Genomic DNA, 12,974 nt, shown 5'->3' on the forward strand with positions numbered 1-12,974 from the left:
TCCTTAAACCCATTTTTAATACCCACGCCGTACTTCTCTTCTCTTTTAATATTTGAAGGGATTATTGTTTTCTCATTTCGTTAAATCATCTACGTTGGCTTTCGGCTTTCGTCAGCTATCACATTATACACATTGTAGACATCGTTACGTAAAGCAGCCCTGTTAAAAAGGGTTTTATTTTTCGAAGGTTTTTAACCTTCGAAAATTTGTAGGAGGTTTCGAAAATTTAAAAACGTATAAAATACACTGCGAAATTCGAACGTAAAAAACTTTTTCGTTATTTGAATGTTTAAAACCTTCGATTTTCAAACTACTGTCAAATATCGACGGTAACGGGATTTTAACATACTGAAATAAGAAAATAACATACTTTTATTCGTTTTTACCATACTTAAACTCATATGATTATATAGTATAGTCATTTTAGCTCTTATACCTAGGACAATTAGTAATTAGAATTTTTTTTAGCACTATTTAGAATTACTTTTTAAGTAAGTGTAAAAAACCAGTACAAAATCGTACTGTGGGATCACATTTAAATTTGCAATTGAAAATTTGAAAATCGGAAATGGGGGTCTAATTGTAAATATTTTATTGTTTTGATTACATGTAATCAAACTTCATATGTTAATAAACCTGTGTTTCAAATTTCAATGTTTTTTATGTAGATTTACTATTTTTTTTTTATTTAGGAGTTACTCAAATCGGTTTCCGCGTCGAAATTTTTTCGCCGTGTTTAACACGGCGCTTATGGCGGTACGCGTCATCTTAAAATTAATGCTGCATATAAACGAAATAACATTAAAATCCCCAAATACTCTAGTTTTTTAGCCCATATAACCTAGTTTACTTTGTATTTATTAGATTTTATGAGAATAAAACAGCAGAAAAGTTATTAACATTAGAAAAAACTACCCTTTTTCAAAATTCCCAAATGTTTTACGAAGGGGGTTGTTGAAAAAGGGTAGTTTTATTCGAGGTATACCCAGTGTTCTGTCGAATAAAACTTTCGAATAAAATTTCGAATAGAATAACGCAAAAATTCGAATATTTATTCGTTATTCGTCAAATAAAAATGTTACTTATTCGTATTCGTTATTTTCATTCGTTGTAACTCCAAATTGTATCATTTCGAATACAATTTCGAAAAAGTATTTTTATTTTTTTTCGGCAAAAAATTTCATTTTTATTGCTATTTAATACAAATATTTTCGATTTTTAAAGGCCTAAATTCCATTTTTATTCGATATTCCAGAGCCATAGACCCCTGGTTGCTCCACTATGGCTATTTTCCCTCTCAGAAAAGGGGTACCTTTTTGCGGGAAACACTAGACGAGGACGCCTCTTGCGGGTGTGTTGGTGTTCACTCCACACACAGGCTCATTTATAGCCAGGTGGCGCTCGCACCAGGCGGAAAATTACTCTTACGCTACGCCCTAAAATCCTCGTTTTTTCGTATAGTGTTCCCGCGAGAAGGTACCCCTTTTCTGAGAGGGAACATAGCCATAGTGGAGCAACCAGGGGTCTATGACTCTGGATACTTTAATTGAAAATTTATTCGTTATTCGTTATTCGAATATTATTCGTATTTGCGAATAAAACATCCTTTTTATTCGTTATTCGTTATTCGTATTCGTTTGTACTACAGTACCCACCAAACTATTAGGTACACCCCCCTTTTTTCAGTGCATTCTTATGGCACTACGTGTCTTGGAAAAAATGCAATAACTATTGAACCGCTTGGGCTAGATTTTTTTTCCTTTTTTCCGTGAGTAGATCTAATGATGATCTACATTTTTTATACACATGAAGTCGTCGTAGGATTAACCCCCACGGCGCTACGGTATCGTTCACTTTATTAGGTACACCCCGTTTTCTCCGATATGCGCCGTGTTAAATACGGCGTTTTCAAAAATATACAAAAAATACTAAAAATAAAGCTAAAATCTTTTTCTTTGTGCCAAAAGATGCACAATTCTTCACTCTATACTAATCAAAAGTATGATTTACAGTCAAACCAACTAAAAGAACCCTTCTCTATACCCCGAAGTTTACCCCCCCCTCAACATTTTTACGGCAAAATCAAAACTGGCGATGTCGCCACCAGAGGCACTGCAAGATTCGGGCTGTTGCTACCAGTCGCCAGCTTTCACAGAATATGGTTTCAATTTTAATCTTAGTTCCATTAGAAAATAAACAATGAAATATGCTATATGCGATGCAAAAATGAAAATAATCAGATTTTTTTAAATATCTTGTGTGCCCCTCATCGCATTGGCGCAGCAACAGCCCGAATCTTGCAGTGCCTCTGGTGACGACATCGCCAGTTTTGATTTTGCCGTAAAAATGTCGAGGGGGGTAAACTTCGGGGTATAGAGAAGGGTTCTTTTAATTGGTTTGACTGTAAATCATACTTCGGATTAGTATAGAGTGAAGAATTGTGCATCTTTTGGCACAAAGAAAAAGATTTTAGCTTTATTTTTAGTATTTTTTGGATATTTTTGAAAACGCCGTATTTAACACGGCGCATATGGGGGAAAACGGGGTGTACCTAATAAAGTGAACGATACCGTAGCGCCGTGGGGATTAATCCTACGACGACTTCATGTGTATAAAAAATGTAGATCATCATTAGATCTATTCACGGAAAAAAGTAAAAAAAATCTAGCCCAAGCGGTTCAAGAGTAATTGCATTTTTTCCAAGACACGTAGTGCCATAAGAATGCACTGAAAAAAGGGGGGTGTACCTAATAGTTTGGTGGGTACTGTACTTATTCGCATTTGTTTACAAAACGAATCAAGTTTTTTCTTATTCGATAGAACACTGCCAATGTCACCATAAAAGTCAAACCACAAGTCAATAAATAAAAAAATAAAAAAATACAGCTATCACTGCGGCCACCATTATTAGAAATATAACTTATGTCAACAATTTTAGACGATCACTTAATCCAAATCTAGAAATTTCTAATTCTTAAATTATTATTATTATTATTTTTTTGTTTTTTCATTTTTGCCCACAGTCAGCAATTTGGCGTTCTTTTGTTGCAATTGCTTGTTTTTAAAATATTTATGAAAAAAAATTATTATTATTATAATTATTTAGTGAAATTGGTTGCAAAAATTCTAAAGAAAATGCAAATTACAACCGTAAGAAATAAATCCCAAATGATTGGTAAAAGGCGATACGGTAGGGGAGGGTGGGGCTAGTTGGTACAATTTTTTTTATTTCTTCTCTGGTTTCTTTAATTTTTCATATTTTGGCACCCAAAAAAATGTAAAAGAAAGCTCAGATAACCAGCTTTCTTGTGCTATTTTTTTATTTGATCTACGTTGAAGAATTCATGTCGAAATCAACGTTCAAAAAGCTAAAAAAGATTTGCCTACATGCCCCACTAACGGGGTAAGTTGACAGTGGTAGTGGGGTAAGTTGGCCCCATGTATTTCAAATACGGATTTCAGTGAAATGTTGATGTTGTAAACAAACTAGAATAACATTACAATAAACAAAAATCCTATAGTTATTTTAGAGTGGGAAACTCAGAAATAAGTTGTGATAACTTACATAAAGATTAATAGCCTTAAATGCAAAAAATAAAAAAAAATATACATAATTCAGGCAAACATTTCACAGGTGAACATCGTATAAAGTGAAACACTTAAAATTTTCCAAATTTTGGCCTCTAATGCATACCACTGTTAACCATAAGCCATATCTAGCAAAAATTTGACTTACAATTCCCTGACATTTTGACAGGCCATGTACTCTATACATATGCATGCATAATGCCTATGTCGACATGCCCCATGTTGCAATGTATCAACTTGCCCCAACCCGGGGTTTATTCAAATAAAAATTTTTATTACTCCTTTATAATTGATTAAAACAAATCCATTGTTACAGTTCGATAGAGGACACAATTTTCTATAAAACTAATATTTTTAAAAAATTATATGCATACCAAGAAAAGATCAAATTGATGAATACCAAGCACGCAACTATTGTGGATTGGACGCAAAAAATTTTGTTATTTTCTATTTCCTTAACTATTTGGGATAAATTTATAAAACTTTGCACAAATGTGCGCACGATAAACATCTTTGACTATGAATTATTTCAATAAAACCTCTTTCACACAATTCGTCTAAATTAAGAATTGCAAACTTGCCCTCCTGCCAACTAGCCCCACTCTCCCCTATATAGCTAGAGCATCCGGTGATAACAAGTTTCATGTAGGCTATACACACTTGTGCTGCTGTTGTACATCCTACTACAAAGCCCAAATGTACAACTAGCCCAGTATTTTAAAATATTGCTTACCAAGTCCATGATTGTTTTTTCGGATAATTCGGATAAAACGCGCTGAGATTTAAGTTGTTGAATTCAATCCGTGAAATAAATGGGGCGCGTTAAGCCTTGTGTACCAACCATAATATATGTGTGTTTTACAGTCATGAAAAAGGGTTGCGTTCTGAAGAAGCTTTTGCTCCCGACTGCTGTTGAAACGTAACTGACAGTCTGGTTTTTCTTAACTTGAATAGCTTGAAGCCAAAGTGTAGGGTTTTCGATAGAATATCGGTTGGATTTTCCCGCAAGTCCATAGCGGAAAAAGTGGCGTGTCCAACGCCACTTTTGCTTATCTTTTGTCGCGACAAAATCAAATAGACTACGTCTTATTCTATTCTCTTAACACTGCGATAAAGAAACGATGTGGACTTTAAAGAGAGTTGTTTTCGACCTGTGGCAAAATGCAGTGTCATTCGGATCGTAAAATCAACAAGAAGTATTTTAGAAACATTTATCTTTTACACTAGTCAAACTTTTTTTTAATCTATGCTTTTTTGGGGGAAAAAACTAAAGCGGAATTAAGTTTGTGTTCAGCGATAGCCTTAGGTTATGTGTTTCTCCGAAAATGCAGTAAAGGAAGGGTTTAAAAACAGGAAAAAAAATTTTATTTTCGTTTAGTTTTCCGAAGATAGCTAGAAACGCAAAATGTAAACAACCGTTGTCAACGGGTTTCTTAAGTTTTCCCGAGTCCTTAAACCCATTTTTAATACCCACGCCGTACTTCTCTTCTCTTTTAATATTTGAAGGGATTATTGTTTTCTCATTTCGTTAAATCATCTACGTTGGCTTTCGGCTTTCGTCAGCTATCACATTATACACATTGTAGACATCGTTACGTAAAGCAGCCCTGTTAAAAAGGGTTTTATTTTTCGAAGGTTTTTAACCTTCGAAAATTTGTAGGAGGTTTCGAAAATTTAAAAACGTATAAAATACACTGCGAAATTCGAACGTAAAAAACTTTTTCGTTATTTGAATGTTTAAAACCTTCGATTTTCAAACTACTGTCAAATATCGACGGTAACGGGATTTTAACGTACTGAATTAAGAAAATAACATACTTTTATTCGTTTTTACCATACTTAAACTCATATGATTATATAGTATTAGTCATTTTAGCTCTTATACCTAGGACAATTAGTAATTAGAATTTTTTTTTAGCACTATTGTCGCGGGTGAAAAGGGATATTGGTTATCTCTTCGCAGAGATGAGTCATCCGCTCCTTGGACAAAGCTGCGATCGTGGTGAAGAAATTATCGGGAGAAGTCCGCTCCAAGAAAGATACGCAGATATGCAGTCCGGAAGGGGAGTAATTCGCGCGACGGTATAAAACGCTGCCCTGATTCTGCGTTAGATGAGTCTCCATCGGGTGAGCTCCCGGAGCTAGGCTCCGTAGAGTAGTTCCCTGGAGTCTTCAGACGCTCTCCGAGTTTGGTATGGTCATCCCTTATTGTTATTAGTTAAAAGTGAATAATTGTCTAGAATTTAAGTCATCACTTGTTGTATTCGTGTATTCTTTGTTCCAAATACAACTCGTGCGACAATTGGTGGAGATGCAGTCCGTTACCCGTGAGTAACGAAATCGTGCTTTAAGTGACAATTGGTGGAGACGCAGCTCGTTACCCGTAAGTGACGAATTAGTGCTGCAGAGTTTTAATTTTTGAGACGCAGCTCGTTACCAGTAAGTAACGAATTTTTTGCTGCGGTGTGGCAATTATTGAAGACGCAGCTCGTTGCCTGAGAGTAAACGAAGTCGTGCTGCAGTCATTGTTAGCCGATGCCGAAGAGGACAAACCCACGGCTACCTAGTTGCCCAAGAGACCCCAGCCGACGATTACATCCGCTTCGAGAACTTTCAAGCGTTCCGGTAGAAACTTCACCTATCCCAGCCTCATCGTTGGAGAGTGGAACTTCCTTTGTTGGTGAAGCCCTAAATTTTGAAGGTCCTATTCCAAAGGACCATTTGACCAAAGAAGCTGACAGTCAGGGTGAATCAGTCGAGACTTCAAGAGGCTTATACTCGGATCCAGAAACCGAGGTCGATTTGAGAGCGGCGACGAGTCCAGTTGTTCCGGTCGGGGGACAACAATTTGTAGTGCCATCAAGGCATATTGAGCAGCCACAAAGACAAGCTATGGAAATTGTCAGAAAATTTATTAGCCCGCCAATCTTCTGAAAAAATTCAGAAGAAGATGCGCACCAATGGATGGAGTGCTTTGAATAACATTCTACCCACAACAGATGGGGTGATATTGGAAAAAAAAATAATAATTTTGAAAAGTATTTTGATGACGCCGCCAGGAGCTGGTTCAAGTGAACAAGGCTCCCGAACGATTGGATGGTAAATCTCAAACGGCCGGAAGATATGCGATTGCAGCGCCTCTTCCGTGGCCGAAGGCAGGCGGTTTAAAGAAAAAAAAAAAAAAAAAAAAAAAAAGGGAAAATTCTGAAGACTATCCGGGAAATACAAGAAACATTTAAACAAGTAAGCGCAACCGGAAAGAAGAAAAACGAAGGAGTAAAAGTCCCTTATTTGCCAAGAGGACGCAAGCTGATTTTTAGTCTCATCAACCTTCGTGGATCGCAGAAGATTAGTACAGTCGGGTCGCCTGTCTTGAAGAAGGGGGACCTTTCGCGGGTGAAAAGGGATATTGGTTATCTCTTCGCAGAGATGAGTCATCCGCTCCTTGGACAAAGCTGCGATCGTGGTGAAGAAATTATCGGGAGAAGTCCGCTCCAAGAAAGATACGCAGATATGCAGTCCGGAAGGGGAGTAATTCGCGCGACGGTATAAAACGCTGCCCTGATTCTGCGTTAGATGAGTCTCCATCGGGTGAGCTCCCGGAGCTAGGCTCCGTAGAGTAGTTCCCTGGAGTCTTCAGACGCTCTCCGAGTTTGGTATGGTCATCCCTTATTGTTATTAGTTAAAAGTGAATACTTGTCTAGATTTAAGGTCATCACTACTTGTATTGATTTATGTTCATGTGACACAATACAAAGCCAGTGTGACACTATTTAGAATTACTTTTTAAGTAAGTGTAAAAAACCCGTACAAAATCGTACTGTGGGATCACATTTAAATTATAAGTAGAAAAACTCCGCTCAACTTTTACAGTGTTGACACGTCATTTATTTAGCTTTCTGAGTTCTTTTCGCGCCATTGCCGCGCCTCATGCCTCAGACCGTTTTTAGCTTTATCTGAGTGCAGTCATGGATTCCACTTCGTCACCGCTTAGCGAAGGGTCGTATTCCATTGACTCGAGAGTGAATTTTGAAGAAGTTAGAAGACGCTCTCCCTTTCCTAGTGTGCCTAGATCATCACGTTCTAGATCGCGTTCCTGGTCAAGACGATACGACGTATCATCGCAGGATCGCTATCGACACAGGAGAGACAGAAGCAGAGAACGTAGACGTCGGGACAGATCAAGATCACGAGATCGGCATCGTAGACGTTCACCACGCAGGTCATCAAGGAGCCGCTCCAGATCTCGACGCAGAGAGCGTTCTTCAAGATCCTCGCAGACGCCCCCACCTACGCCTGTCCTAGACCGAATCTTCCCAAAGGAGGCTTCAGCCCAACTAGCATCTTGGATGTCTGTAGGACAGAAACCAGCTCAGACCAGAGAGCTGAGGGACATTTTTAAACCGGCGTTCGAGGACGAAAATTTTCTGTTGTCATGCCCAAAAATGGATGACGTGGTAGAGCGACAGATTTCCCGCAACAGGCACAGTAAATTCATCGCACAGAGAGAGTTGATATGGAAATCAACACATCTTAAGGTATTAGATATCGTCAGACCGCTAATTTCGCTTTGGAACCGCTTAGCTCCAAATACAGAGGAAGGGTCGATATTGGAGAGCGCGATCCGTCTTTGGGCGGAAGCTCACTTTTTTATCTCAAAGAATAGGAGAGCCAACGTGATGAATAGCGTTTATCCACGCTTCAAATCCCTTTTGAAAGACCCCACCAACTTTTCGCCTTCGGAAGTTGCCCAGCTTTTTGGTCCGACCTTTACATCCGCTCTTCTGCAAGCAGCCGACGAGGACGCAAAGTTACAAAAAGTCGCATCAGTCGGAAGGATCAGTGGAGGATTCGGCCAAAAAACTCAACAGAAACCAGCGGATAAGCCAGAGGATCCTCGCCCCGGGACTTCGAGACAAGGAGACCCGTCTGAGAGACGTGGTTACCAGACAAGGTACACTGATTGTCTCCCTCTTTTCTTTCCGGTCGTTAAGACACCCACTCTGGGTAGGACGTCTGCCTTAGTCAGAAAAAATGTAGGAGCTAGACTTAGATTCTTTGCGGTAGCGTGGCGTGCGTTGACCAACGACCCTTGGATCCATGAGATCATAGAGTCGGGTTACAAAATCGTTTTCGAGTCTGCACCTTTTCAATCTAAAGAACCGGGGGAATGCGTAATGAGTCAGCAAATGGATTTGGTCTGCGACGCGGAAGTATCGGATTTATTGAAGAAAGAGGCCATTGTCAAAGCCCCAGAAACACCGGGTTTTTACAGTAGATTGTTCGCCATTCCTAAGAAAACGGGGGTTATAGGCCGATAATCAACCTAAAGAATCTCAACCAGCACATAGTTTACAAGCATTTTAAAATGGAGGGGTTGGACGTTGTAAAAAATTTATTAAAAAGGGGGATTGGATGGCTAAACTTGACTTAAAAGATGCCTACCTGACGGTACCCGTGTGCTTCGCCCATCAGCCTTTTTTGCGTTTTAGGTGGAGAGAAAACGCCTACCAATTTACATGTTTACCTTTTGGGCTGGCGCCGGCCCCTCGGGTGTTTACTAAACTTTTAAAACCTGTAATGGCGGCCCTACGTTCGAAAGGGGTGAGGGTGATCATCTACCTAGACGACATGTTATTTTTAAATGAGAGGAGGGAGGGGCTGTTAACAGATGTGAAGCTAGCGTCAGACCTCCTTCAAGGGCTTGGTTTTCTCATCAACTGGGAAAAATCCCACCCGTCACCTACCCAAACTTTGGAATTCCTAGGGATGATTTTGGATTCCCCGTCGCTGGCCTTCATTTTACCAGAAAAGAAGAGGGAAAAAACTCGCAAGCTTTGTGTTCAGGCGCTGAAAAATAATAGGATAAAATTAAGAGACCTTGCAAAGATAATGGGCAACTTTGCTTGGGCCATTCCGGCCGTGCCGTTTGCACAAGCTCATTACAGGAAAGTCCAGCGCGATTTAATTCGGGCACTGCACAAAAATGGGGGGATTTCGAAAGCTGTTTCACCTTATCCGAGGAAGCTAAAGCTGACCTTAGCTGGTGGATCACGAATATGGACTCATCAAAAGGTAAAGTCATTTTTTCAGGCGAGCCGGACATGACTATCTTTTCGGATGCGTCGCTGACCGGATGGGGAGCGGTTTTTAACGGGAGCACCGCTAGAGGTCCTTGGTCCGTGGAAGATGGCCAAAGACACATAAACGAGTTGGAACTCCTGGCCGCTTTTTTCGCCCTCCAGTCGTCTCTTTACAGATGGATAATTGCACGGCGGTGTGCTATATTAACAGAGGAGGAGGAACTCATTCGAGATCACTTTCTGATTTAGCGACCCAGATTTCATCATGGTGCGAGAGTCGCAAAATTACGGTTCACGCGAGTTACCTGCCGGGACACCTCAACATTGTCGCCGACCGAGAGTCAAGGATGGGACTAGACAGCAGCGACTGGGCGCTCGATCAAGAGGTTTTTACGGCTATAAACAACGTCTGGACATGCCAGGTGGACCTGTTCGCAGCGGCCTGGAACAACAAACTAGAAAAATTCTTTGCCTGGACTCCGCAACCACAGGCAACCGGAGTAGACGCGTTCTCGACCAGTTGGAAAGGCTTAAAAGCTTACGCCTTTCCCCCCTTTGGCCTCATCCTCAGGAGTCTAGCGAAGATTCGCAGAGAGCAAGCATCGCTGGTTCTCGTGTCCCCATACTGGCCCAGCGCGGCATGGTACCCGCTCCTGTTGGAGCTAGCGGTAGACGTGGCAAGGATTTTGAAGCCGGACGCCAAGCTGCTAACCTCGCCATCGGGGGAAGCGCACCCGCTCCCGCTATGCCTCATCGCATGGAAGTTATCCGGCAACGCTTACAAAACCAAGGCCTTTCGGAGGCGGTGGTCAACCTATTGCTGGATGGGACACGCCAATCCACACGAGCTACTTACCAGTCGGCCTGGAACAATTGGCTCGGTTGGTGCCTCAGGCGGGATCTTGATCCCGTGTCAGTGTCTGTAAATTCTGTGCTAGAGTATCTGGCGGGATTGCAGTCGGAGAACTGTTCCTACAGCCTTCTCAACATCCATAGGTCGATGCTGTCGACCACCCTAGAGCAAGCAGGCTCCATTCCGGTGGGGCAGCTGCCTTCAGTGAAGCAGCTTTTGAGAGGAGCGTTTAACCGTAATCCGCCCAAGCCAAGATACTCCAACACCTGGGACGTTAGTAAGGTGGTAACTTTTTTGGCGTCATGGGGTCCTAACGACCAGATCAGCCGAACGCAGCTGTCCAAAAAATTAACAACGTTGTTAGCACTGTCAACGTTTCTCAGAGTCTCGGAGTTGAGCTCTATCACACGCAGCTCAGTAAAGATTTCGAGTACAGGAGCCTCGTTCGCCCTCAGCCGACCGAGAAAGGCACAACGCAGTGGCTCACTCCAGACGATAGGAATCGACGCTCTAAACGATCCTCGAATATGCCCAGTCCAATGCTTGGGTGCCTATCTGCTCGCTACAGACACAAAACGAAACGAGAGCAACAGAGACCTCCTATTCATAGGGGCGATCGCACCCTTTAAGCAAGTCTCCTCCAGCACACTTAGTCGCTGGATTAAGTCGGTCCTAATGGAAGCGGGAATGGAAGCTTCTTTTTCGGCTCACTCGACAAGGAGCGCGGCTGCATCGCACGCATTGGCTCAAGGGACCCCGATTGACTCAGTTTTAGCAATGGGCAATTGGGCAGCGGAATCTACCTTCACACGCTTTTATAGGCGGACAGTGGCTCCTAGCATTCCGATTTCTCGGGCGGTTCTTGAACCCCAATTTTCCGCTCAGCCAGTACTTTGAAATCACTGTAAAAGTTGAGCGGAGTTTTTCTACTTATAATTTTTTAATTGCTCGAGGGATCGCTTCAGCGATCCCGCGGAGCAATTGGGATTATAAGTGGGAAAAACGTAGGAAGACTTTTACAGTCTATTTCCCACCCAAAAAAAAAAAAAAAATTTTGCAAAGTATTATTATTTTTTACCCGCCCAGACCTGTAATTAAAAGTCTTTGTTTGGTGTTGTGGATTCCCAATGCAGGAGCAGAGGAGGTGGTCGAGGTAGGCAGGGACCATTAAGACAAGTGAAGGAAGCATCAAAATAATTTCAGTTCCCAGAGCTGCGGAAGTCCTATTATATTCCAGCTAATCTGGCAGCCTTCTTCACTCAGAAAATCCTTCCAGAAGTTGAAAAAAAAAAAAAAAAAAAAAAATTTCTCCTTTTTTTGTTAATGTCTCGGTTCCTTCCCCTTTTTTGTTCCCTACCTTCCTCTTCCTGTGGATCCGCACTCAGAAGCTAACGGGTCTGAGGCATGAGGCACGGCAATGGCGCGAAAAGAACTCAGAAAGCTAAATAAATGACGTGTCAACACTGTAAAAGTCTTCCTACGTTTTTCCCACTTATAATCCCAATTGCTCCGCGGGATCGCTGAAGCGATCCCTCGAGCAATTAAAAAATTTGCAATTGAAAATTTGAAAATCGGAAATGGGGGTCTAATTGTAAATATTTTATTGTTTTGATTACATGTAATCAAACTTTATATGTTAATAAACCTGTGTTTCAAATTTCAATGTTTTTTATGTAGATTTACTATTTTTTTTTATTTAGGAGTTACTCAAATCGGTTTCCGCGTCGAAATTTTTTCGCCGTGTTTAACACGGCGCTTATGGCGGTACGCGTCATCTTAAAATTAATGCTGCATATAAACGAAATAACATTAAAATCCCCAAATACTTTAGTTTTTTAGCCCATATAACCTAGTTTACTTTGTATTTATTAGATTTTATGAGAATAAAACAGCAGAAAAGTTATTAACATTAGAAAAAACTACCCTTTTTCAAAATTCCCAAATGTTTTACGAAGGGGGTTGTTGAAAAAGGGTAGTTTTATTCGAGGTATACCCAGTGTTCTGTCAAATAAAACTTTCGAATAAAATTTCGAATAGAATAACGCAAAAATTCGAATATTTATTCGTTATTCGTCAAATAAAAATCTTACTTATTCGTATTCGTTATTTTCATTCGTTGTAACTCCAAATTGTATCATTTCGAATACAATTTCGAAAAAGTATTTTTATTATTTTTCGGCAAAAAATTTCATTTTTATTGCTATTTAATACAAATATTTTCGATTTTTAAAGGCCTAAATTCCATTTTTATTCGATATTCCAGAGCCATAGACCCCTGGTTGCTCCACTATGGCTATTTTCCCTCTCAGAAAAGGGGTACCTTTTTGCGGGAAACACTAGACGAGGACGCCTCTTGCGGGTGTGTTGGTGTTCACTCCACGCACAGGCTCATTTATAGCCAGGTGGCGCTCGCACCAGGCGGAAAATTACTCTTACGCTACGCCCTAAAA

The 12,974-nt window shown here is 40.7% G+C and overlaps 1 protein-coding gene across 1 annotated transcript; it reads left to right on the plus strand.

The window, feature by feature from the left end:
• Nucleotides 1-7,556: 7,556 nt before the first annotated feature.
• On the plus strand, nucleotides 7,557-11,957 carry LOC116936213. The gene is made up of 2 exons (XM_045167161.1): nucleotides 7,557-8,542; nucleotides 11,658-11,957. Exons 1-2 carry the CDS (start codon nucleotides 7,557-7,559, stop codon nucleotides 11,719-11,721), a joined length of 1,050 nt encoding a protein of 349 aa, XP_045023096.1. The 3' UTR covers nucleotides 11,722-11,957.
• The last annotated feature ends 1,017 nt before the right edge of the window (nucleotides 11,958-12,974 follow it).

The sequence above is a fragment of the Daphnia magna genome, unplaced genomic scaffold (genome assembly GCF_020631705.1).
Source record: "Daphnia magna isolate NIES unplaced genomic scaffold, ASM2063170v1.1 Dm_contigs143, whole genome shotgun sequence".
NCBI lineage: Eukaryota > Metazoa > Arthropoda > Branchiopoda > Diplostraca > Daphniidae > Daphnia > Daphnia magna.